This window comes from Mytilus trossulus, chromosome 9, assembly GCF_036588685.1.
Source record: "Mytilus trossulus isolate FHL-02 chromosome 9, PNRI_Mtr1.1.1.hap1, whole genome shotgun sequence".
Lineage (NCBI taxonomy): Eukaryota > Metazoa > Mollusca > Bivalvia > Mytilida > Mytilidae > Mytilus > Mytilus trossulus.
Genome location: NC_086381.1, coordinates 60,091,442 through 60,117,978, shown reverse-complemented (window position 1 = coordinate 60,117,978; position 26,537 = coordinate 60,091,442). Strand labels below are relative to the sequence as shown.

Here is a 26,537-nt window from a genome sequence, read left to right as displayed (position 1 = left end):
GGATGTGACCAAACAAATTAGACATATCCCTGGAATTGTGCTTACATGGGCAACATGATGGGTGCCTTGTGAAGCAGGATCTGCTTACCCTTTTGAGCACCTAAGATTATCCCTATTTTTTTTGTGGGTTTCTTGTTGTTTTTGTGGTTTTTTTTCGATGGGGTTGCTTTCTTTCTCAATTTATCATTTGTATTGTCAAATCAGTTGCTTTTAAAGGACAGAAACTGTACAGGCGAGCAAAACCATTGCATAAGAATGCTGTGTCAAGGAAACAGCTTAGTTAGAACAAATTGGAATGTGACCTATCAAATTATTACACTTCATCTGGTTTGTACTCTTATGAGCAACATGACAGGTGCCACATGAAGAGCAGGATCTGCCTATCCTTTTACTCCCATTTAGAACCAGTTTAAAGTTCCAATTAATTTAGATCTTTGTTGAATTAGCATCCATAATTTCTGACATCTAAGGTCAGTTTTCTAGAAATTAACTTGTTTAATTATAAACAATGCTTTAGGGACGACATCAAAAGATCAATGTAAGATAAAAAACTTAATTCAAATAGTTTGGGGGTGGGGGGTTGAACTGCTGCAAGATTTGGTTATCCGACATTGATTTTTACATATATCCATATGGGTCAATCAATTTTTCCCTTATTAAGTTAAGAGGTGGGTAGGGGGGTCAGTGAAAAAACTATGTGAATTAAGTTTTTTATCCTTCATTGAACTTTTGATGTCGTCCCTTATTCTTGTTGTCTTTCAACTTTAAATGGCCACTCAGGGCTTCTTGAATCATGAACATTTACTATTTTTACAGAATAACTTTGAAAATGCTAAAAAAAATGTTTATATTAAACAATAAATAGTCAATATTGAACTCTACTTTACTTCTTTGAGATCAGTCAGCATCCCACTTAATTATTTATTGGAGAAAACATATCTGGTTCCGACTGTCAAAATTGTACTTACTCCATCAATGAAATGGACTCTTCAGTTCCAAAACAGTGCCATCGTTTAACATTAGAATTAAACACACATGGTAAACACCTGTCAAAACTTGGTTTACCAACTAGAATTTCTCTAATTTCAAAAATTTGAAGTTTAAGATGGCATAAAGTTCTTTGTTAGTGTGGGTAATTTGTAGTTATAGAATCCCCCAAACGTCAGACGCCTTGTAAATAACAATTTATATACAGCTGCGAGCATTCAAGTTTTTCTTGATAAAATTTGAATTATTGTTCTCAATCTGAATAAAAAATAGATCTTTCGGAAATCTTTGTCAGAAAAAAAATGTATTGTATTACATATGCCAAAAATTTATAACTTACTACGTGGTTCTGCTCAATTTCAGATTTGATAATTTTGACATTTTTTTCCTGAAAGTTGGGAGAAAGTGGACTAACAAGTTGTTTCTTTTTTATTGTTTTTTTCATGGTTTATTTAAAGCATACAATACCATGGACTTTAACAAATGATTTTCTTAATTACAGCATCCTTTCAAGCTTTCAAATCACTACACGTCAATTAGATGATATCTTATCTTTTTGATGAAGATTACCCTTAAGTGCCCCATTATCTTGAAGAAAATGCCTATTTTTTTTCTTGTCTCATACAATAATGCTTTACTTTTTAAAAAATCAACATGGAGTCTGACAAAGTTGGGAAATTACTTATCAATAGAACGAAAAGAATGAAAATGTGAAAATTGATGCAACAGGCTCCTAATCTGCCGAACAGAAGATAAATTTTTAAATCTATTTCCCAAACCATCATATTTTTTTTTCATCCACTTTAAAGATGATTTCTTACATGTTTCTTTCTGCTGTTGAACGTCTGCATGAGATACTTATCAATTAAAATTTTCATTTTGCAGAATTTCAACACTTCATGTTTTTGTTCTTGCTATCTTTGAAAATAATTGAAGAATGACTTTTATATCAATGAACTGAAAAACATCTTTGTTTCTGCAGTACTTTTAATGATTCATACATTCCCCATTTGTTTTGATCACAAAGTTTTAAACTTTTTTGGGTGAATGTTAACACAGATGAAAAAATAATCCTGTTTTCTTTTTGATTTCATCTGCTGTTATTTCTTGTAATACATATGTTCATTGTTGTATCAAGGATAGTACAGAGTTACCATAATTACTTCCTTTAACTATGGCATCTTTTTGCTGATTTGACAAAATACAGCTATTTTGCAAAAAAATCAAAAAGTGTTATGATTTGACATTATATATATTCAGTCTGATAAATTGCTGTTTGGTAGAACACTTGTTTCAAATGCTTAAAGTTATGTCTGAATTTTTGCTCTATTTAATGATTTGGTACTCTTCTAGTCTTTTTGTAACCTCTTTTGAGATCTTGATTCCTACTAAATTGTCCCCATCTGTTTTCAACCCATCTACTCAAAATCTAATGGCAAGCATTCAATAGAGTTTATAGTATTCCACTTTCATATATGTGATATATTGTGGATTCATTATAATTCGTTGGATACCAATTTTCGTGGGTTTCGTGGGAGCAGTTGAACCACGAAATTAAATGTTCAACGAATGACAAATTTTCTCATGGCTTGAATGCAGACTTCGGCAAAACCATGACATCAAATATCCACGAACATGTGAGTTTTCCTCAATCCACGAAAAATTGGTACCCACGAAAATAAATGAATCCACAGAATAAATGCCAATAAAACAACTATCTACCAGAGACCAAATGTGAGAAACTTATTTGTTATTAGTATATATCTTGTACCTCTGTGTTTGTGTGCCTTTAGGTCATCATGTAACTGAATGATTTATTAATAAACCTTTTATGCGGCTAATATTGTGGTTCATTTGCCAATTTGCCAGTTTAAATATAGGTAAAATTAGCCTAAATACAATTTGATTTCCCCTTACTATTATTTAAAAACGTGTGATATGAAACATATCATTTAAGTGTAAAACAGTTTGTTTGCTCTTTTTCAATCACCTCATTCAAATTTCATTTCTTAAATTCCTTTTTTATGCATTTAAATTATAATTCTTTTTTGCCATTTGTAACTCCTTAGTCCCCAAACTTAACTTAAACAGTAAAACATTAAGATATTATTAAGTTGATAAGATCTGACCTAAAGTGCTTTTACCATTAATAAAGTCATGTACAAGACTAATCTAACAGTACTTGAAAAACTTGTTGATGCTTCTAATTGACCACATCCGATGCTAAATAGCGCTGAAAATCAGCTTTGTACCACCGCATAGTAGAGAAAAATTGGAAAATTGGTAATTGATGCTTTGGCGTTGCTTCAGATTTTTCTTCACTTGTACTAATATTTAAGAGGCTAATTTTTCGGTATATATCTTTTCAGCTGTACTTAGTTTTTATTTGTAATTTATTTCTCTGTGATCAGGCGTAAGGGTTTTGAAGTGATAACAGGCTAAATGTTACACTAATTAACACGTAAAGGAACCTAATAATGCAACATCACTTAAACGTTGGCCAATAATGCAAAACACTGTATAATAGTCCCGTCACAAAGGATGTAATTACCGATGTAATTTTTATTATAATCAAATTTCCCGAACAAAACAAGACAAAAAGGTATAGCATGTGTTTGTTATGGAGAATAAAGATTATGTTCGTCTTTTAACTTGTTAAGTAATTTCTTTGATTTTTCGCTGCACCATGATATGATTTGTATTAATTATAACATCATGTTGAAGCTATAAATGATGCATATAAAAAAAAATTCATTAATGAAACTTGTACCTATCAAATATTATTTGATGTATCAAATATTTGATGTAAGATGTATAGGTTCCTAGTTTTTGGTACAAATGAAAAGTAAACCAATCAAATGAAATCAAATGCATACCAATATTTAGGAAATTGCAAACATTTGATTTGCTTTTTCTCTCATATTTACCGGGGAGTCTTTAAGCATTTAGGTAAATAGGAGATTTTTTTTTAATGCATTAACAACCTAATAGTTTAAAATTGATAATTTTGATTAAAAACTTTTTACCAAAATCTTTTTGACAAGATAAGAACCTGTTTCAGAATAGATTGTAAGTTAAAAACAATTTTGACAAAATTATAAAATTTCATTTTCAAAACATAGCTTAGTCACAGTGGCTGCAACTGGTAGTTGATTACAAGGAGGTTTGGAACTTTTTATAGAACATAGAATAAATACTGGTCACAAGTTTAATATTCCAAATAGGATTATTGAAAATCTTAATAAATCTATACCTTAAAGTCAATACTGTATTTTACAAAGCAGGCCCAAATTTCACACTATAGAAATGCTAAAGAGAGCTCTTCAAAGATAACTTGGTGTCAACCAAAATAAGCTATTTTGTACTGCCTATTGTGTTGGAAAGGACAGAAAGAGTTTAAGAAGTAAACTATTTTTGGTCAAATGTTTTTTATATTATGCATGCATAAATGTTGAAGTTTATTAAAAAAAAAAAGTTTTTCACACTTCCAAAACTAAAAATTTTAAACTCAAAGTTAAAATGTCTTTTGCGAAAAATTTATTAACAAAATTTCTGCATTTAAATATTGTAACATGTAAAATTAATATAGATCGAACAGTTAACTTTTCTTAGACTTTTATTGTTAGTTTTTTCCCATTGTGATACGTTCTTTGTAATTAATGCTGTTGTAAACTAAAAGTTTTTTTTTCATCCTAGTTCTTTATAAAATCAAAATTATGGTCATCATAATAATCACAACTAAAACTTTTTCAATTATTGAATATTAAATACTGAAGAAATAATTAATTTACCATGACATTGCAAGACAGCCATTTCAATTCCATCACAAGAAGCAGCTAAGCGACTACTGGATGAGACTTACTGTTGCACAATCAATAAAGCAACTTTTCTTAAGTTAAATAAATATTTATAAGACACATAAAAAACTATAAAAATTAGTTAAAAAGATATAATTACAAGCAAAAAACCCTACCTTAAGCTACCATTGTAGACGTCCAACATTTTAAAATTTTCCAAGAAACTTTGAAAACTATTGATAAAATTTCTTGTTGCTTGTTATTAACATAAAGACAAAAGCTGTGAATAGAATGTGTATTGTGTGATAAGACAATGCCCCCTCCCTGGCTGCCAGCCAATCAGAGCCCTCAGCTGTGTGAGTGATGGACAGCTACTGCTCTCAGCTTCTTATTGTTTATATATAATTCAAAATCATCAGCAAGGGGGCTTATCAAGGGGAAAACTGATAAGATAAACAAAAATAATGATGTGTTTTATCAATTCTTTTATTTATGTCTATTGAAGAATGTCGATAACATTGTTTATACAGTATTTCTATTTTACAGAATCATTGTTTCCTAGAGTTACCATGCCTGGTACCTAGATCAAGCCCCATACCAGGAAAAACTTGTGGAGACAAGGAATTTCACAACTACAAAGAAGTTACAGTGGTGCTTAAGATTTTTATGGACTTCAATTTTCTGCTATTTCCCCAGACAATTATTGACAATTAACAGTAGTCAAAATATTCAACAAGTTGGAAAAAAGTTATTGTTTTAGTAAAAAAAAATGAAATAAATTAATTGTTTTCGTTTTTTATAAACCATTTAAAATTTCTGTCAACTACTTGCAGTTTTATTTGGTTATAAGTTATTTATTCATTTATCAGAATGTTATATTAAATATTGAAAAAAAATAAAACATCTTTTTTAAATCACCCAAATATTTCATCTTTATTCTTTAAATTATACAAGTTTTTTTTTAGTGAATTTATAAAACTTCAAGAAAAACAGAAGGATAATATCAATAAATATAAATAATAATTAATACTATTTATCTTTCCAAAATGAGTATATGACACACCTTTTACAACTTTTCTGAAAATATGACTCGAAAACTAATAGTAAAATTGACTACATAAGGAAAGAATACCCGGAATTTCTAACAATCACGAAAATAACCAGAGGCCGTGGAACATATCTATATGATGTCTAGATTTGATTGATAATCTATCCACACTAATTATTCATTTGTACCTTTCGTTTTGTGATTCTTCACCTGTGAATCAGGAATATAGTCACACGATTAAAATCACAATAATTCATCTTATAAAATCGTCACTTTTACTCATAATTTTTTTTCCATAAAAGGGACAGGAATATCAGTTACATTCTGAATCAATTAAAATAAATGGTGTTAACAATATTTTAAAATTTTTAAAGGCCGTACAGTGACCTATAATGGTTAATGTTTGTGTCATTTTGGTCTTTTGTGGATAGTTGTCTCATTGGCAATCATAACCACATCTTCTTTTTTATATTTTAAAATATCTTGTAGCAGGACCATTTTTTAAAATTTTGATACAAAAATGGATAATTTTAAAATATTTATACAATAAATCTTTAATAGATAAATTAATCTATCTAAATCAATGTGAATCAACACTTATTGAAACAATTCGTCATAAATATTGACAAATAGTTGCGTTGGTGGAACTTAAGTTCCTGACTGACACTAAGACGGATGAGGCCTCTTTTGAATTTTCCATGTCCTAACTTAGATCAAAAGTGTTCGTAGAATTTCTACCGTCATATAGCTTCCTATTTCTTATTAGATCCTTAACTTACAAAGTATAAGTGGACGAGTTTTGATAGAAAACAATTGTCTCAGGCAAATACCGATACATGTAATTAAAAGTCAAGTGATTTGTGGTTTTTAGGTCTATCTTTAAAATACTTGTTTCCAGAGTCTATAAATATATGTTAGAATGATACTAGGAACTTTTATAATACTGAACAAATTTCTAAGAAATGTCATTGAAAAACACGTGAAAAAAGTTTATTTAGAAAAAAACAAAACTTAGTTTGTCCATGAGGAATAAAAAAAAAAGGGGGGGGGGACTCATTATGAATTAAGAAAAACAAAATGTTTGCATCAAAGCCTGTCCATGGAAATATAAGTTAGACAAGCTGAACTACATTAGGGGACATTTCTATTGCTAACCTGATACAGGCTTTACAGAAAGACAAGAAACAAAATGAAAGCAATTGAACCTCTGGCTTTTATATATAATAATTAACACCATTCTCTGTGAGAAACAATATCCCATCCCACTTAATGAATAACTATCAAACTATGGATGGAAAACAAAAATTCGTTTATTAAAACCAGAATGGTAGAGTATTATATCACAATTAAGCGAATATGTTAACTGAACGCTATATTTCAATTTAATGATGGGAACAAAGGATCTAGGGATATCTACTATAAGCAATACCAGATGATAAGGATTACGGAACTGAGAAAGTATATTTTGACCATCTTACATTAATTGTTATTTGTATTTTTTACCGTTTCTTCAAACAACTGCCCATAGTTTGATGGTGTTTTTACAAATTTGGTTTCTAATAGTTAGCAAATGTTTTGTGAAATTGATAGCTTGATGACAATAATGGAAGGTTTTCGGCCACTTTTGAGAATAAATCAATTCAAAATTATTATACTTTGGTGAGCACTGCTGTTAAAAGTTTGACTAAACTTGGAAATGTATGTACCAAACTACTGTGTTTAAATGTGTTTCAAATGAGGCAATGATCACATATAATTATTCGGACACACAGCTATTTAATAATACAACTTAATATTATAAAGCAAATGCAGTTTTAACAAGAAATAAGGCAAAAACACCTGTTTTTCTTCACTGTAATCATTAAGTTAAGAAATCCACAGGCAAAACGCACACATAGAATATAACAAATGAAGAAAATCCTCATATGTGAAAAAAAAACATTCTGAAAATGCATGAACTATTTGCCACTGGACAAAAAGCAACCAATAACCAATCACAAGTGAAAAACTACATTTGTATTATGATTGAAGATTGTGGACTACAATAGTTGCATTAAAGTGTGCCAAAGATGTTGAACTTATTAAATATGTTACTAAAAGTACTATATGAAGTAAATTAGTACATATAATATAATGTACTGCTACCAACTTACTTGACTATTGATAACAATGAAATAAATTTATATTGTTTAAAATGGGTTATATAACCTGTGAAAACAGTTCATTAGATAAAGTTTTAAAAAAAATCATGAAAATTGTACATTAAAAGAAAACACAACTCACTTCAATAAACATATGCTGAGTATTTCCTAAATTCCTTTTAAATTAGTCAAAAACTACTCACACCTCTATCAAAATGTCCTAATTTTACAATAGACTTGATTATACTTTCATCAACAAAAGAAAAGTGGGTACTTCACCCATGGGAGACAACTCTTGAACAAACCATAATAACAATGCATTAATTTATATGACAACTGTTCATATTTATTAATAACAATAACATAAGAGGCTAGAAGTAAAATTAACCACTTGAAATAAAGTGATATGTATTCAGTTCTTCTACTTATCTTTCTGGTGTTTTTATTTTAACCTATTTCTTAATCTTTTTGTTTTCCCGAAAATTCTGTTTGGACAATTGACGTTTACGAGACCAAACCTCAACCCTTTCCAGGGTTAGATAATGGGAATTGAAAGAAGGTGGCGCCCTCTTAAGACAATTGTTAAAGTGTTGAGATTAAATAACTCTCCTGATTCATGCTGAGTAGTTAATAAGACTAAATTCATATCTAAAGATTTTGTGTATTTTTCATGAAAGAAGCAAACATCATTCTTAGACTAATTCGTCCTAATGAGTAGTTTGCCGTGCGATACATTAACATGATTTTCACTACAAAGGCAAATCTCTTGTTAACATTATGATAAGAATTTTACTGAGACTAGAAGTACAATATATTCTCTAATTGAGTATATCTTTAGACCTACTTAGCACTTTTACCGGGATAACGAACTTGGTGCCGGCCCATGCAGTGTCTCAAATTCGACAATTGGCAAGTGGAAGTTTTCCAACTAAAATTTCAACAATTTTTGGATTATAATTTTAGCGATAATCATACTCTTAATGAAAAGAGGAACTGATTTCATTTTAATTAATTGAAAAGATTTGATTAGTAATTATAAAACGTACTTGTTAATCAACTATTAGGTTCTTTGAACAAACATCCAAATCTTAGATTTCCTGTCCTGCCTTAATTAACATATTTCACATGTTGATTTTCAAGAACTTAATACTATAATTTTAATTTTTTAAGCAATACTACATTTAGGTTGTCACAAAGTCTGGCTGTAATTCAGGTCTCTGACTCTTTTCGAAATTTATTAGAATACTGAACTGATTTAAAAATGATTGTACACCAAGTGCATAAAATTTAAAACGGCAGGTTAAACAAAAATAATTGAATTTTGTCAAATTTTTATGCATATACAACTGAAAATTTTATAAGCCGTTATCAATTTTGAAATCAACTTTGAATTATGTGAATTAATTAACTAAAGATCAGATAACTTGGTTCTTTGACATTCTGCCACGTTAAAAAAATGGAAAATTTCAGAACTTTACAGTAAACAGGTCAAATTTAAAGTAAATTAATGAAAGCTTTATGTGACAAGACAAGAAACGACTTTAACCGATTCCCATGCTTCTACAAGCCATTTATAACCTCCAGTTCACCGACAGATGCAAGACTTCGTCTCAGACTTCAACAAGTTTATCTTTTTCTAGCACCAGTTACTGATTGTCAAAAAAGTCACAAAGAGTCTTATCAATACATTTGTCTCTGTCTTTTTAGGGGGAAATCTTTAAGAAAATTGAAGATAAGGAGCAAAGGTTCCTGAATTTAACTAATGTTGAAGTGGCATAACACAGCAATGCTTGTCATTTTGATAATTTTATTTTGAGAATGTTTCGTTTATCAGATAAACTACTGATTTTTTTTGAAACTTTATGAACTGAGAGCTGAGTTCACTTAATACATATATCTGCCCCCTTTCAATAGGGAAGGACACTCTGCATGTAGGTCAATGAGGCGGCAACCCAATAACCCAAAGAACAAACATGTCCATTTCTATCAAGGGGTTTAAATTAGTGTGGGTAGAGGTCCGGGACCTGTCTTTTCTAGGAGAGGACTTTTATTTTTAAATTACAAAAGTCCAGGACAGTACCATACTTTCACTAGTATATATTTGTTTAGGGGCCAGCTGAAGGACGCCTCCGGGTGCGGGAATTTCTCGCTATATTGAAGACCTGTTGGTGACCTTCTGCTGTTGTTTTTTTATTTGGTCAGGTTGTTGTCTCTTTGGCACATTCCCCATTTCCATTCTCAATTTTATTTGAACCTATGCTTTTATACACAACCATTGATTTCTTATGGAGGACCTTTTGCTTAAAATTCTAAACGGTCCTGGACCTTTCATTATTTCAAGCAAATTTGAACCAATGCAAGCCTCTACTTCATAAATCTGAACACTGAAGAAATTAAACTGGAAAAAAAAAGGTGTGAGATTTATACTGAACAAACTCTTTATGTGGTTTACAAACAATCTTTCTTGAATACCAACCAACATTCTCCATGCAAGCATATGTTAAACTAGATGAATTATTTAATGTAAGCATTTTGAAAATTAGATTCAAGTTTTAATGTCAATTTATGATTAGTGAGATCGTTCCATCATATCAAAATTTGATAAAAGAATAGTCACAATTATTTGACTATAGCAGGATGCATTAACCTCTAAACTCATCCAATTTTCTCCTACGATTTTATGGGCTCCGCTAAATTGTTGGTTAATAAAGGGTGAATTACAACTGCCAGATGTTAATCTGCGTTTTTTGCAAACAAATTTGAAATATTGCATTTTTCAACCCATTATTGTTCATTGCATTGCACATTTTTTGAAATATTATGTGGTAAGAAGGGAGATCTTGCATGTTGTAAAATCTAATTGCTTATTTTTCACCTGTTGTTGCAATTTCCACTCGACTGATAAGAGAACAAAACTACTAAGAAAAACACAGTCTATTTTGATATCGAAAATTAGTTTAATTTCCAGCGAACAGGTGACTTATTCCAAATAATGTCGGGATCAAATTTGCCCATCAAGTATAAGCTCTAATACTTATCACAAAAGAACCGAGAGAGGGTAATCAAAAGAAATGAGGTATTTTGTTAAAACTTGATCCCGCCTTTGATCTCCGCAGAAGTAAACATTGACGATGATTCACTGACAATTTTTATAAACAAAGATGTGATTCTGATGAAATTTGGTTTGTTTCTGTGAAAATAAAATCATCATTGTCTGTCATATGTCACTCAGTTACCAGTATGACCTAGTTTTACCACGTGAAAAAAATGTAGAGCATGAATTTGAGGTATGGTTTCGATCTCTCCTGATGCACATCAAAGTGTGACAAGAACTTTGCACCCACAATTGATAGATATAAAAATAACTCATTATTTTTTAATGATTTGTGCTCAGTTATTTAGCATAATGCTGTATTCATACTTAAGGTGTTTTTTTTGGTACTAATATTAATACAATAGTGACATAGTATGGGAAGTGATGAATTGATTGTCAGAAGAAAAAAAATATGCCTGTGGTTTGAAGGGCAACAATAGACAAAAAAACTTGACAGTAATATCAAAATTAAATCAATTGTCAGAGAGAAAAAAATCTGGAACAAGAGGTTATTATACTTAAGTTAGTTTTCAAATACCTTTAAAAAAACACCCTCTGTCTATAGAATATTTTTTTAATATTTATTGTGGTTTATGGCCACATAATATTTATACAAAGATTTAATACAAACAGTTTTCCCAGACTTGGGTCCAGAGGGACCAAACCAGCCAAAACCCCCTCTTAAAGAATGAAAGAAAAAAAATCCCCCCCCAAATCTTCTGAGGGTCAATACAAGTACTTGTTGCAGAAATTATAAATACATAACAAGAATTATGTCCATTCTAAACACAGGGTTCAATACAAACATTATAAGTATCCCATTTCATAAATCCATTGCAGATTTTTTCAATAACCCCAAGTATTATAAAAAGTCACTTGGTGGCGCTGTTATCTGACAATGATCTGACAGGACCATGAATGTGATGTCACACTACAATAACACCCTGATGTCAGATAATCTACGCCATAATGTACAGATCTGATTCTAATCTGGGAGAGAGAGACAAGAAGAATGTAGCTTAATTGACAGGGGTTGTTGATTTCAATTAAAAGAAGTTGAAAAAGAGACCAGGATGACCTATGTTTTTGTTTTTTTAAACCCTGATATAATCTGTAAATAAGAAAAGCAGAATCTGAGACCACAGGAACAACTTTTATTCCACCATGTGGTTGGCACTCTAATAAGGGGATGCATTGACCAATATCCGAATTGTAAGAATGTGGTTGTTTTCTCTGAAGAGATTATTTCCTTGCAATGTGCTCACCATTTTTTAATTTTATATGCTAAAAGGTGTTGAAAGTTAAATTTCCCTATTCAATCAAAAAACTTATTTTTCAATTCATTGTAAATTCACTTTCATTTCAAATTATCACGTGTTCTATTAACCTTAGATTTTCTTTTTATTGGGAGATATCCTAACCCATTTAAGTTGTACAGACTACTCATCTACAAAATTAAGAATATGCAATATGATTGCCAATGAGACAACTACCGGTATCTAGATACTAGAGACCAAATAATGTTAAAATGAACAACTACAGGTCACTACAGGTCACTGTATGGCCTTCAACAATCTGTACTTTTTGGTGGTCCTTGCTTCAAGGTACTTTTTTACAGGTCTCAATCAAATGTCCAAGTACTAATAGAACATGTATTTTGACCTTTGGAATGTTCACCAACCTTTCAGAACTACGAAAAAAAACCAAAAATAAGACAAATGCCTTTTAGGTCTATACTAAGGTTCAAATCCTTAAAAACATACACACATGTGGCTGGTACTTCCTTACATCTATAAAAAGCTTTTTAGGGTCCATGTTTACTTTGAACTTGATCCTTTCAGATAAATTACCATTAGGCATATTTACCGGATATTTTTTTAAAGTTCCATGTACTTTTGGATTTTTAGATGAACGACAATTGAGGCATATGTACTTGATAATTTTTTAAGTTCCAGCTACATTGGGACATTTTAGAGGACTGTTGAGCACATGCACTTGGGGCATCCCTAAATCTTTAAAAGTAATGATCAAATTTTAATAAAGTCAGGTGTTGAAATCAGATTGCTCAAGTCAACATGCAAGTGGAATCTGTTAAATATTATGTAAAGCTGTTGCAGAACAATACTTATTTCTTTACCTAAATTATTTTTTTAATGACTCTTGATAAGATACCCCCCCCAAAATAGCCACCAAAAAAATGGAATACAGCTATACAATTTATGCTGTAATTAACACCATCAAAATGTAAATTAGAAATCAAGACAACATGGAAAGCCATAGTAGAAAGCTAAATAATAATAACAGAATACAGACGAATTGCAAACATTCAAAAAACAAAAATTCTCACATGAAGAAACGTGCATGCAGTCACACTGATTCTGGGACAAAACTTGAAGTTTATCATACAAAAAACACAGTTCAAAACTAAACAAAGAATCACCAAGTTCACACACAAAAACATATTAAGAAATCCGTTGTTTACAATTATTATCCTTATCTACGATTCTAGCAGACGTGAAGAATGTTGACTTATGTCAGATGTGACTGCATGGAATGGCTACATGACTGACAATGATGCCACGCTACATTTGACTCGCCATAATAAATGTATCAAAAACCTTTGTGGAATGACATTCCCATGAAATTTTCCCATTGTTCAAATTTGTAAGTTATTTAAGGTTTTTAGATTACTGTTGTGACAATATGTTTTTACATTCTATGAATTTGATATTTTCTTTCTACTTTTTGTCTTTTCCATTTTTTTACAAGTCCAAGAGATTGCCTTTATCTATTTAATGGAATAAAAATATTCTGACTTAAAAATTCAATTATTCTAATCATACATGGTCTTCATGCTTAACCGCAACCCTACCGGCAATGGGACAAAATAAATCAGAGAGCATCTTTCAAAATTATCATCAACTCATTTAAGAAATCTATCTCACTGTAGTACAAATGCCTAGAGACAAATATATTCAGAGACCAAAGGACGAGGATGTAAACAATTATAGGGCACTGACGAGCCTTCAACAATGAGAAAAACTCCTCCCTACATAAGTAATCAAAGGCCTGTAAGGTATAACAAATTCCAAAACAATTCAAAAGAGAAAACCAAAGCCTGATTTGCACCTTAGAACAAAAAAAATAAAAGTTTATTATAAACTTGGCACTGTAGTTATAATCTGCAGCCTTGATTTGTTTTGGGACTCTCACTTAATGGGCTTTCTTTATATCCTACAATGTCAGGGCAAAAAATCAAATGTGTAATTCTTGTTAAGTAATGTTTGAAAATAAATCTTCAAACAATACAATGTCAGCCTGCCTCTCCATCACAAATAATCGCTCATTAAAGATACATTTATCTCTGTACCTCTTGATTAAAAGACATGAGCAAAGACAAGCACTCTAATTTATTTTACATCAAAATTCACTCAGTTTGGCAGCAATTAATAATCAGTATGTAGATTTGGGTTGATAAAATAGCATGATAAAACACCCTGCCTCCTGTCTGGTCACAGCCCAGTAAGAAACAATGGAAAAATCTTATCTCCCAAATTCTCCTAATCACTTCACATGCAATCAAACTACAGCCAGTCGTGTGGTACCATGCACTGTTCTTTAATCAGATAGAGTACCATGTGAAGAATTAACAATCAAAAGAACCCACCATTTGACATGCAAGAAATCATTAATTGTCATATTTGTACATTTTTTTCCAATAATTCTATTGTATTATCAATTTTGCAGTAACTGTTTGTTCTAAGAGGCACCAGCTCGGACAACTCCATTGAAAAGCTATATAGAACAACTTGCTCAGAACTATATGGTTCATTGAATCCTTAGTCACAACAATAATAGAACATATTAAAAATATATAAAAATCACAGCTAAATGATCACACCCATAACCAACTAAAGAATACATTATGGTCAGTGATCATTTAATTGTAGATACTAAATACTGTTTATGTTTCTTTAAAAGAATAAATGGTTAAAACTTGCTGGTTATACAACAATCCCTTTTATTTTAAAGATCACATTCAATAATTAATCCCTTTAACCCAAACAAGATTTGTTGAAAAGCAGTACAGCACTTTTTCTTTACTATGAAATTGGTATAGATAACAGAGTACCATCACACACTTTATTTGGACAGGTTGTATATAATTTGTGTCAATTCAGTCTAGAATTGAAAAATGGCATTATCATCTGTTAAAAGTATAGATTTTGTATAAGTTCTATTATGGTTTTCTAAAAAGTGGTATGGACCAAATCAATATACATGTACATGTTTTGACATCAATGAAAACCTTCACATTTTCTGATTTAGACACTCTAAGAAAACTGGTTGTAGACATTAAATCCTGAACAAGTAACCTTTCAATAGACAAGATAAGTAAAGAATTATAGAATAAGTCAGGGACATTTTCAACCATTTTAAAATAAGGGGATTCCTAACGCAGGATAAAGGGAAGGGGGTTCCAACCATATATCCCCATTCAAAAGCATTGATCATCCAAAAAAGGGGGCTCCAACCCCAGAGCCCTTCCCCCTGGATCTGGCACTCAGGAATCATAGTTAATGGGAAGTTGTGAAACCCATAAGCCCTCACAATCAATGATTTAGACACTCAAAGTGAACTGGTTATAGACATCACAACCAATAATTAATCCTGCTACTGAAAATATTAGCCCTGACAAGATTAGTGTAGAAAAGATTTATATTTTAAATGAAATAGTTAAAGACCTCCCATTTTGTGATTAAAACACTCCAAGTTAACTGGTTGTAGAAATCACAACCAATAATTAATCCTGCTACTGAAAATATTAGCACTGACAAGATTAGTGTAGAAAAGATTTATATTTTAAATGAAATAGTTAAAGACCTCCCATTTTGTGATTAAAACACTCCAAGTTAACTGGTTGTAGAAATCACAACCAATAATTAATCCTGCTACTGAAAATATTAGCCCTGACAAGATTAGTGTAGAAAAGATTTATATTTTAAATGAAATAGTTAAAGACCTCCCATTTTGTGATTTAAACACTCCAAGTTAACTGGTTGAAGATATCACATCAAATAATTAATCCTGTTACAGAAAGTATTAGTCCTGACAAGATTAGTGTAGAATAGATTTATGTTTTAAGTGAAATAGTTAAAGACCTCCCATTTTGTGATTTAAACACTATAAGTGAACTGGTTGTAGAAATCACAACCAATAATTAATCCTGTTACAGAAACTATTAGCCCTGACAAGATTAGTGATTTAGACACTCTATGTGAACTGGTTGTAGACATCACATCAAAAAATTAATCCTGTTATTGAAAGTATTAGCCCTGACAAGATTAGTGTAGAATAGATTTATATTTTAAACAAATAGTTAAAGACCTCCCATTTTGTGATTTAAACACTCTAAGTGAACTGGTTGTAGAAATCACAACCAATAATTAATCCTGTTACAGAAACTATTAGCCCTGACAAGATTAGTGTAGAATCAACAGTAGGTTTTGACATGTATGGGAGAGAGGGTGATAAGTTGTACAGAACAATGATATTTGTTTATTTTCCGTCACTGCTTGTTTATTTTCTGATTAGAATAAGATTGTGGGAACTCTCCTAGGAATTGCAGCCATTACTGCTAGAAGATCAAAAGAAAAATGGTTATGAAAATCTGTAATTATGCATGTCATTAGCTAAAACTTGGGTCAAGGATGTCTAATGTTAAGTAAAAGAGTCAAATTTTCTCATGATGACATGAACTTTGTCTTGAATTTTAACATGGTTAGGGAAAACTAAAGGAATCACAACTGCAGCATTTGTATTGGGTATTTGATGTAACTAAAGGTGTCAATAATTAATTCCATATCATAAATCCTATGATATATTGTTAGAAATATTATAAAAAACATAATTTAATTTAAAGACAGATAGAATATCATTCACCCAAACTCTGTTTTTCTTTAAAAATTCATTCATAGTTATCTAAATAGTAAAATTAATGAAATAAATTAGAGTTATCTCCCCTCATCAACAATTAACCAATGCCCTTCAAAACATGCATGTACTGTTCTTTGTAGATTACAAGAAAAAGACTTGATTCTTTGTTTTTTGGTTGGGTTTTTAACATGAAAACAAAAGTTCTAAAGAGAACTCCACATTCCAACATGATGACTATACTTCTTACATTATAAATAATTGTTATTTATTTGATAAACCAGTCATCAGATGATGTTACAATAGAAGCAGAAGTCTGTCAGAATATGATAAGCTGAAACAGTAGAAGGAGGGCCACACTTCAATTTTATCATCCAAATGAATTCTTATCTACTGTTATTCCATTAGAGTATAATGATTTCAATATGAGGATGAAATTAATATTGAAGTAAGGGGGAAATGTTGTCCTGTTGTCTATGAAATATGAAAGATTTGAAGAAAAAATGAGATCAGATATGATCTTTGGATCTAGTTGGCTTAATTAACCTACATTTTGATAGAAATTGATCACAACAAAGATCTTGCATTCATTTAAAATTTTGGGGTCAAAATTTCTGTCAAACTTGAAGCTGACGAAAAGTAAAATTGATAAAGATTGTAATACTTGAAGACAAAAGGAGAAAATTTCATGATACATCTGCTATCAAAAAAGTCCCTCTTAACCAGAATATGAACTCAATTCTTTAAAATTCTTAGTCCAAATCTTTTTATTGAAAACTTTCTAATATCTATGAATTCAAACATTTTTTGTCTGGTATAATATATCATATCATCACCAAACGACCAACGGAATTCAATGATAGAACATTGACTATCTGTCAGTGAACAGACAAGCCCATTGACCAATTAGATTTAATGCTTGGTCATGCTGGGTATCTGTCAATAAAATACAGCTAATCTACTAAAATTACAAGCATTTCTCACTGTCTAGGAGCATTAAGTTGCTGTGTTAGATGGTAGACACCCCTTCTCACTCATGGCCTGTGTCCTCTCATACAATTCTTCAGTCTCATCGATGAAAGTTAAATTTCAGGCGTTAAAGCAAAAAAGAATGAAAAGAGCCTTGTTTTATTAATGTGGTTTAATGTATCCAGTCTTATTCTAAAATAAAATTGACAACAAAAAAAAATCAAGATTTTTTTATCTGCAGATATAAATTATGTAGGTCACTATTCAAATGCCATAAACCCTCTTAAAAAACAGAATTGAGCATTGTTTAGTTACCAATCAAATTCAGTTAAGAGTTAACACTTAGAATGGTATAAATAAAGATGCAGCAGCTTTTGAACAACAATTGGTAATTACAGAATTTATCTCTCTAAAACATTCTCCTCATTCTGCTAGTGACAACCATCCATCACAAATGCCATTACATGCCAGTAAACATATAGCACCTAAGTAGAGAACCCCATGGGGTGCCCCTTTCATGTCAATAGAAGCATTTGACTGCTGATTTTTGTTTGTTTAAACAATGCTTGAAGATGTAGCTAATCAAGTGCACCTAATAATCAACAATAGATTCCTTAATAATGTGTAACCTTTCAAACACAGCTAAGTTCCAAAAACATCAACGTAAAACAATGGGTCATAAAATGGCAAGTATGAAAAGGTCAGTAAAGCTACAACCAAAGCAAAAAAAAACTCAAAATCAACTAGAAAACAATAATTTTACAGTTGAGCACCAAAAAATAAACAGCAATGAAGTAAAGCAAAAAATACTAAACTTTTAAGGAAGGAAAAAATTGAACAATAAATTTCAATGTAAATTAGACTAAAATAACTGCATGTCTAAAAGTGTGAAATTTCATAACGACCTTTTTTCAAAAGCACACATTATTTTAATTGAAATAAGCATTTATTATTGAAGCAGGTGTGTAAGAAAAACAATGCATAGAATTTTGGATCTTCTGTTTCATGTCACCCTGTTTGGATTTGTTGATTGCCAAACTTCAAAATATAACTTTTGACACAAACTGCCAAGTATGAAAAATAAAAAGACACTGAAAGCAATTGTAAAGAAAAGTCTTAAGATTTTGGGTCCCCCTTTTTACTAATCAGGCTCTGTAATCACTTGAGCCTTTTGCAGTCCATTATTAAAGATACTTCTGAATTAACAGACACTATACAAGTGTCAGGACCAATTCTGCACTCCTCTATAGTTGATAACCATATCTAACTTTAATACTGAGCTCTGTGTTATAAAAACAAAGAGTGATTACCAGGAGCACTGATTATAATTGTGTTAAATTGGGGTTAATCGACTGTAGTTACATCTGTAACAGTTTAACTTGACAAAGGAACGTTAGTTATGTCAGAAAACCCTGTTTATCTCCCTTGGTTATCTGTTTAATGACATTCTGAAGTAGCTGTTGATTGGCGCTGAAATCTGCATTATAATATACAGACAATTATACTAATGGGATGGCTTCATAATTACTTAACCGCTTTAACTGTCATTGCTGCCATCCGTCTGCTTGATGACTTTTGGGGGCGTGGCCAAAAAATTAATGTGCAGTCATTGTGAAAAATTGAGGCTTAAGTTTTTGAATGATATAACACAGAGACAAATATTATAAAAAGAAATTAAAATCTTAAGGTAAAAAGTTCAGGTTTAATAGGATGCATGAACAAATATTTTTACATCATTTTTTTCTATATTTTATAACATCCAATCAAATAGTAGCACATTAGATTTGTCATTGCTGTTCTTATGTTAAAGAACAGATTTAGAATTTTAAGGACATCTTTTTTTGTAGAATGCATTACTGCATGATTAAAGAAAAAAGAATCCAATGAATAAGTATTTCCTCCTATTCTCAATGGTTACATAAATAATGTTGACATTATTTTTTTCAGTTTTGAATAGAAAATGATTATAACAAAATATTATCACAAATTTTCTGATAACAAACAAACCTCATCAATTTTTCATGCTGTTTAATAAAAAAAAATATACCAAAAAAAATAATGGACAATATAACTTGTCTGACATGAGATTTTCCTTTCATTATGAAGCACTTAATAAACACACAATTATCCTTAATCAAATTATCTTAGCTTATAAAACCAACAAAAATCTCTTATTAAAACTACACCACTGCTCCGTAGTACAAGGGCCTCCTGATGTTCACCGAAATTACTTGTAAACAGGCCATAAACCCAAAAGGACCTAATCACAACAAACACACACCACAAAGGGGTCATTAATTATACACCCATTAGATATAATTATATTATCGTAGACAAAAGGCATTCCTGTATCTTGTTCCTGCTGGGATGCACTAGCTCTGTAAACTTAAGTGCAGGTTGAATGAAAATAAACTTTGGCTTGTCCTGTGTTTACATCTCCCTCCTTGAAACAATAAGTCTGACAGCTGCTTGGTTCCACAATTCCCACAGTCCTTGTAATGAGGCCAGGTAGGGGGTAATGTCATTTAAGGACACTTACTTATGTTTTGTCTATCGCCCACTATTTTTTTAAGTTAGAGAATTATTAATTTTGGTTGTTTTGAACATTGTTGTGTTACGTTCGCCCACTATTTTTTAAGTAAGAGAATTGTTAAATTGGTTATTTTGATCAGTTTGCAAAAGCTTTTCTTTTGTGGTGTTAATTGAAATAAAATTTGAAATAAAATTTGAAAATTAATCTTTTAAAGGCACCAAAAAAAAGGGGGGGGGGGGGGGTAGAAACTAGCTTTAAACATTAGATAAAATACCAGATTCAAAGCATTTCCTAATATATGAAAGTAGTTCTACCATGGTCGACATGAACACATTTGCAATTAGAAATCATTATTTTTTTACAAAGATTTTTTTTTTCATATTCAATATACCATCATAATATAATTTTTTTTTTCATATTGAGAGATTTCCACAAAAAAGAAGAAAAATATAGTCTTTATTGTTGTGACTACAATAAAAAAAAGTGAAAGCCTGCAATTTAAGTTTTACAACAATTTCTATGCTTTCTTACGTCAAACACCTTTGGTTGACCCTTACCCATCCATAATTGTATGACAATTTCCAAATTTTAACAAAATGCATTCCTTCCCGTTTTACAATGTCCCATTTAATCATAACGTGTTGGTACACTCCTATTACCCAAACACAATAAGTATTATACAATCCGTATTGTTCCCCGACAGATCTCTCCCATATGTTTTATAAGAATACTAAACCTCTATTATGAAATACTATATTTACGTTTATAATAACATTTTTCGGTCTTTTGTTCGTTTTAGAAGCAGATGCACTTTTCAAGTCGATTAGATCTCAAAATATGATGAGGAAAAGAATAACTGAATTTAAGTTATTATTCTTTACCTACCTATTAAAAAATATGCAAATTTATTCAACTTTACAATACGCAATTTGATGTAAATGTTTAAAAAAGTAGACAAATGTGTTATTTATTTAAAATGTGTTCTTCTGTTTATTTGTTCTCTTCATTAATTAGAACTGCCATGCAATCAACATGAAAAAAGTTCTCTTTCACAGATTTTCAAAAGACAAATTTGTAAGGATCGAGTCTTTATTAAGCCTGGCCAAGATTTGCACAAAAAAAATTTTAAACAAGGAAAAATGATTGCAGATCTTGAGCAATTCAATAAACGTTGTTTCATACATAGTTTCAATTAAAGTTGGATGTTTTTTTGTGAAATGTAGCCCTTTGGTACAATCTCTGACATATTTGATATAGTAACTTTTCAAGCATAGGCTTGCAGAATAAGTGTGAAGACTGCTATGGAGTAGAATTAAGGACCATTGATGTTGATTCTGACTCTCAAATACTACTGTTGCATTTATTATTCCATTGTTGCAATGATGCATCATCATGATGGCCCTTTTTATGACTTGTTTGGGCCACAGAGGCAAAAGACATCCAAGTCTACAGTTAAATGTTTCTGGGATATTTCATTATTTTTGCTTATTAATTCTTGATAGTTTTACCCACATTTAAAAAAAAAGAAATGAATTTGAAAAAGGGGAGGTTACTGTTTCTTAAATTAAAACTTTCAGAATGCTAATTCAATGCATTAAGTATAATTTAACAAAATCTTCATTGTGATTATAGTATCTAGAAATAACTAAAACTCTTAGGGACAATAACTTGTGTCAATTACCGATGCCACATATATAGAAATTCTTGTCTTTGTGTGGGCTCTTAGAAAAAAAATAACAATTCATCGTTTTTATTGCAATAAATCTAAGTACTATTTCTAAGTGGAGGAATCCTTTCTTAATGATCTCTATCAAATAAGAATAATTATTTAAAAGCCTGTAATTAATACATAAAAAGCATAAAACAAGAGAACTTTGTACAATTAAGGCTGTTAGTTTATCCATTTATTCGTTTCTATTAGGCTAAATTGTTGCAAAGGGTTACAGAGGATTGTATTGAAAATGGAAGATATTAAAAGCCTATCGCAATCAAACTCGGCCATAAAACCTATAACAGTGACTATCTTGGTCCCAAATTAAAGTAAAACGCAATGAAACCGGCTTATTTATTGCTCATTGTCTGCTTGAAATTGTCTTATTGTTATTTTCCTTTTATCGTACAACATGCCATTACAAGAAAGCAACGTCTCGAGAAATGTCGAATTGAGACAAGCATTAATGTCGTCAATTTACAATTTGTGCAAATTGTTTTAAAACTGTAAATAAATTTATTTTTCAATTTGTATAATCGTTCGAAATAGAAGATTCCTCATTAAAGTAATAAAATTTTATTGCTCACAAAGACTTATCCGTAAAAATAATTCAAATTTAAAAACTTTTATCAAAGTTTGTTTTTAGAAAATTTCCAACATAAAAGAAAGTCAAACAGAATAGTCAAACTACAAAAGGAAAAGAAAACAATAAAAATGTTTTAAAGTAAACAATGTTATACAGTTTTATATAAGATACCCTTTGACTTTCAAGCATTTTGTTTTCCTTTGATATTTTACAATTTGAAGTCATATCATAGTTTTAAATGGCTATGAATGTAAAGTGAAAAAATACCATATAAAATACAGAAGCTAATATGATTATAAAACCTGCTTCAACAAGATATAATAACCTTCTATTCTGTTTACAAATGTTTAATCAAGTGATAAATACAAAAAGTGCCTCATGTTGAGTTCAGAACTAAACAGAAACCTGCCAATTCAATGTTTGGAAAATTAATCTCCAGTAGTCTCCCCTGATGATTGTGGCCCCCCAGAAGAAGTCCAACTTGTTGAGATCAGAATTTAACAGAAAACACCCAATTCAGTATTTGGAAAATTAATATCCAGTAGTCTTCCCTGATAAATTTGGCCCCACAGAAGAAGTCCAACATGTAGGGTTCAAAACTAAACAGAAACCTGCCAATTCAATCTTTGGAAAATTAATCTCCAGTAGTCTCCCCTGATGATTGTCATGGCCTCCTAGAAGAAGTCCAACTTGTAGAGTTCAGAATTTAATAGGAACCTGCCAATTCACCTTTGGAAAATTAGTACCTTACTGATGCCCTTGACAATTATGACCTCCCCGAAGACTAAGATTTTCAAAAAGATTTATTTCTTCCCTTCCCTCAAACATGGATAATTCTAGGAGCAGTATAGGATGTAAATGCCTATATTAATCCATGTTGATTATAGCCTAGGGACCTACTTTTTTGGGGTAAAATAATCTCCCCGCCCCCCTTTCCTCTTCAAAATATGAAACCCCTCAAAACAACAGTTTTACAGTGGATTAAAGCCAATATATTAGTTAATGACTTGTTTTAAAATTTTAATTGATTTAAAAAAACTACATAAAAAGCTTGTTACGCAAAAAAAAAGAAATTAATGCAAAATAGATATAGGAAGATGTGGTGTGAGTGCCAATGAGACAACTCTACATCCAAATAACAATTTAAAAAGAACCATTTTAAGTTAAAGTACGGCATTCAACACGGAGCCTTGGCTCACACCGAACAACAAGCTATAAAGGGCCCCAAAATTACTAGTGTAAAACCATTCAAACGGGAAAACCAACGGTCTAATCTATATATAAAAAACGAGAAACGAGAAACACTTATATATTACATAAACAAACGACAACTAAAAGAATGTATGTATACCTTTACTGGTCAGACAAGACCTAGTGTGGTACTCATCAAATGACAACTGAATGGATAAACTCAAAATCCTGTCTTTATTCTTATGAATGAATAAATGGAATTTTTCCTATTAACATTGTGAAATCTGCAGCTTCAAAAAAAGGGAAACCCCATTACTGTTTTTTGATATATGTTTAAAAGTGCATGGACAATAACCATACATTTAAATCTTCAAATTTTGATAACTTTTATATTTATTTATCATTAATATGCAATTTAAATATCATGACATGCAAAATCGTCACACAAACAAAAGTATATTTTTAGGCATTACAAATAAAACCAAAGACAACTCGAATGTGAAACCCTATCTGTCTTTCCAATAGTTAAAATAATGAAGAGAAAGATAGTGTCTCATCAGATCTTTATATTTTAATTTCTAGTTGAAAAAATTTGCATTTTTATGAACTCTTAAGTAAAAATGGTCAATTAGAATCACAATATTTCCATTTTTTTCAAATTTTCAAATTCTTCAGTTTTCAATTACTATTTTAACAATTAAATATTAAGTTAGAGTAAAAATTCCAGAACATTTTACAATTTCAACATTAAACTCCACACCTATATCTAAAAGCTACTTCAGTACTTACTCGACAATACGCTTAGTCTACCTCTCTATGTAATCTGACGCATGATGTGTTAAGGGAATAATATTTATTGAAATTCAAAAATAACAAATAACCAACAACAAAAGTTTTTTGAATTATCATAAAAATTGAAAATACAATAGTATGACATCTATATCAACTCAATGACGTGTAAAGTGTGGTTACAGTCCGCTGAATCTGAAGCCTTTTATGAATACGGTAGTTTTAACAAACTGTTAATTTTTTCTAACTGTGGGACTTGTACCGTAACGTTTCTCTGTATCTGTATTTACCTGGTGAAAGTTCTTCAATTTGTCCCCGTAGGTTCAAAGATGGAGGGATGGATATCTGATTAAAGAATGCCAGAGGGAGGGGTATTTGATGACAGATTGAGGGAATATACACGAGAACGGGTCAAGTGTGAAGGATACCTGAAAACTGTATCAAAAGTACAATTACACATTTGTGTGGGGTATTGTCCCATCAATGTGATGAAAGCATGATGACTAAATGTCTTTGCTTATTTTTTCATGGGGTACCATAATATGGTGATTTAAAAAAAACATGCAATTAAATACCAACATAATGCCTTTATTCCTTTGACTTTATGTTATTTGCAAAGTTAAAACCTTCCTTCTATAATCTAGGGACCACCAACAAAACTTTTGTTACTTGAAAAAAAAAATGAAAACAATTTCAAATAGAACATTATACCCACAACTCTGAAAACTGGACACATCAAACGGAAAAGAAATCAAAACACATACCTATACAAACGTCCATATTTCCGAAATCAGAACTTTAAAGTTCAGATAGTATAGTTAACCATTGTACACCTAAAGTCCTAGACTATATATTCTTTTTGATTTACAAAACAGTTGATCCTAAGTCCTAACTTTTAAATTCAAAACTAATATTTTAACTTTATATTATCTTTATAGAAAAGAATAATTTAAAGTATTTAACACTTCCATTCCTTAAAAAAACAACTGGAGGTGTAAATTAATTGTTTAAACTTTTCTTTTCTTCTAACAATTGAATTTAAATGTAACATTGAACAGAAGTCAAATACCGCTGTTTTGTTACAATAAAGATTACAATGGTCCAAATTCAACAGCCCGCCAAAAATTACTTATCCTAATATTGAAACACCGAAAATAAACGTTCCCGATTAAAGCTATTGTTGAAGGAACAGATTTTTATTTCTAATATAAGACTTTCACTCAACAACATTGAAATTATTTATTTTTCAATTTAAAATTCAATTGTGTCTGTATTTAACTTTGTAAGAAAAGTACATATGACTTAATGTGAACCATGATTTATTTTCAGCGGACCTACTTTGACTTTTTCTTAACTTTTGATAATTGACAGTACTTAACAAAAATTTTAACGATAAAAGTAAGAATTTCAAAATAACGTAATTATAAACGTGATTTATTAAAATTGTACATTATAAAATCTGGTTGCGTCGCAGTCTGAACAATCATTTAATCCTCGGCAAAAAACGGTATGTCATTCTCCTAATGTTTAAAATGCAACTACTTTTATCATTTTATTACAAAACGTATAAAAAAAGTTCTTATGCATTTGTAAAATGTTCTTTTGTGTAGTTAGAGAAGAAAAGCATATATTAAGCCAAGCTGAAAAATAGAAAGTAAATCAAACAGCACTAAAAGTTGATTTAAATACCGAACAATTTGAATTTAATGATGTACTATGACAAATCAATTCTACCCCCTTCTTTTGTAATCCCGTCA

At 30.7% G+C, this 26,537-nt stretch overlaps 1 protein-coding gene across 9 annotated transcripts in view; it reads right to left on the bottom strand.

The window, feature by feature from the left end:
- LOC134683182 (transcription factor egl-13-like) overlaps positions 1 to 26,537 on the bottom strand; it is an 84,437-nt gene that overhangs the window by 29,990 nt on the left and 27,910 nt on the right. The window contains exon 1 of one of the 9 annotated variants that reach the window (XM_063542310.1): positions 25,545 to 25,625. The exons of 5 other annotated variants lie outside the window; for them this stretch is intronic. Coding sequence is in view for 2 of the 4 variants with exons in the window: in XM_063542303.1 (XP_063398373.1) it covers positions 4,961 to 4,989 (29 nt within the window). In the remaining 2 variants the exon portion in view is untranslated. Of the gene's footprint in view, positions 1 to 4,778; positions 4,802 to 4,960; positions 5,048 to 24,780; positions 24,881 to 25,544; positions 25,626 to 26,537 lie in introns of those variants that run through there. 3 more of the 9 variants (XM_063542309.1, XM_063542303.1, XM_063542304.1) reach the window with 3 other exon arrangements.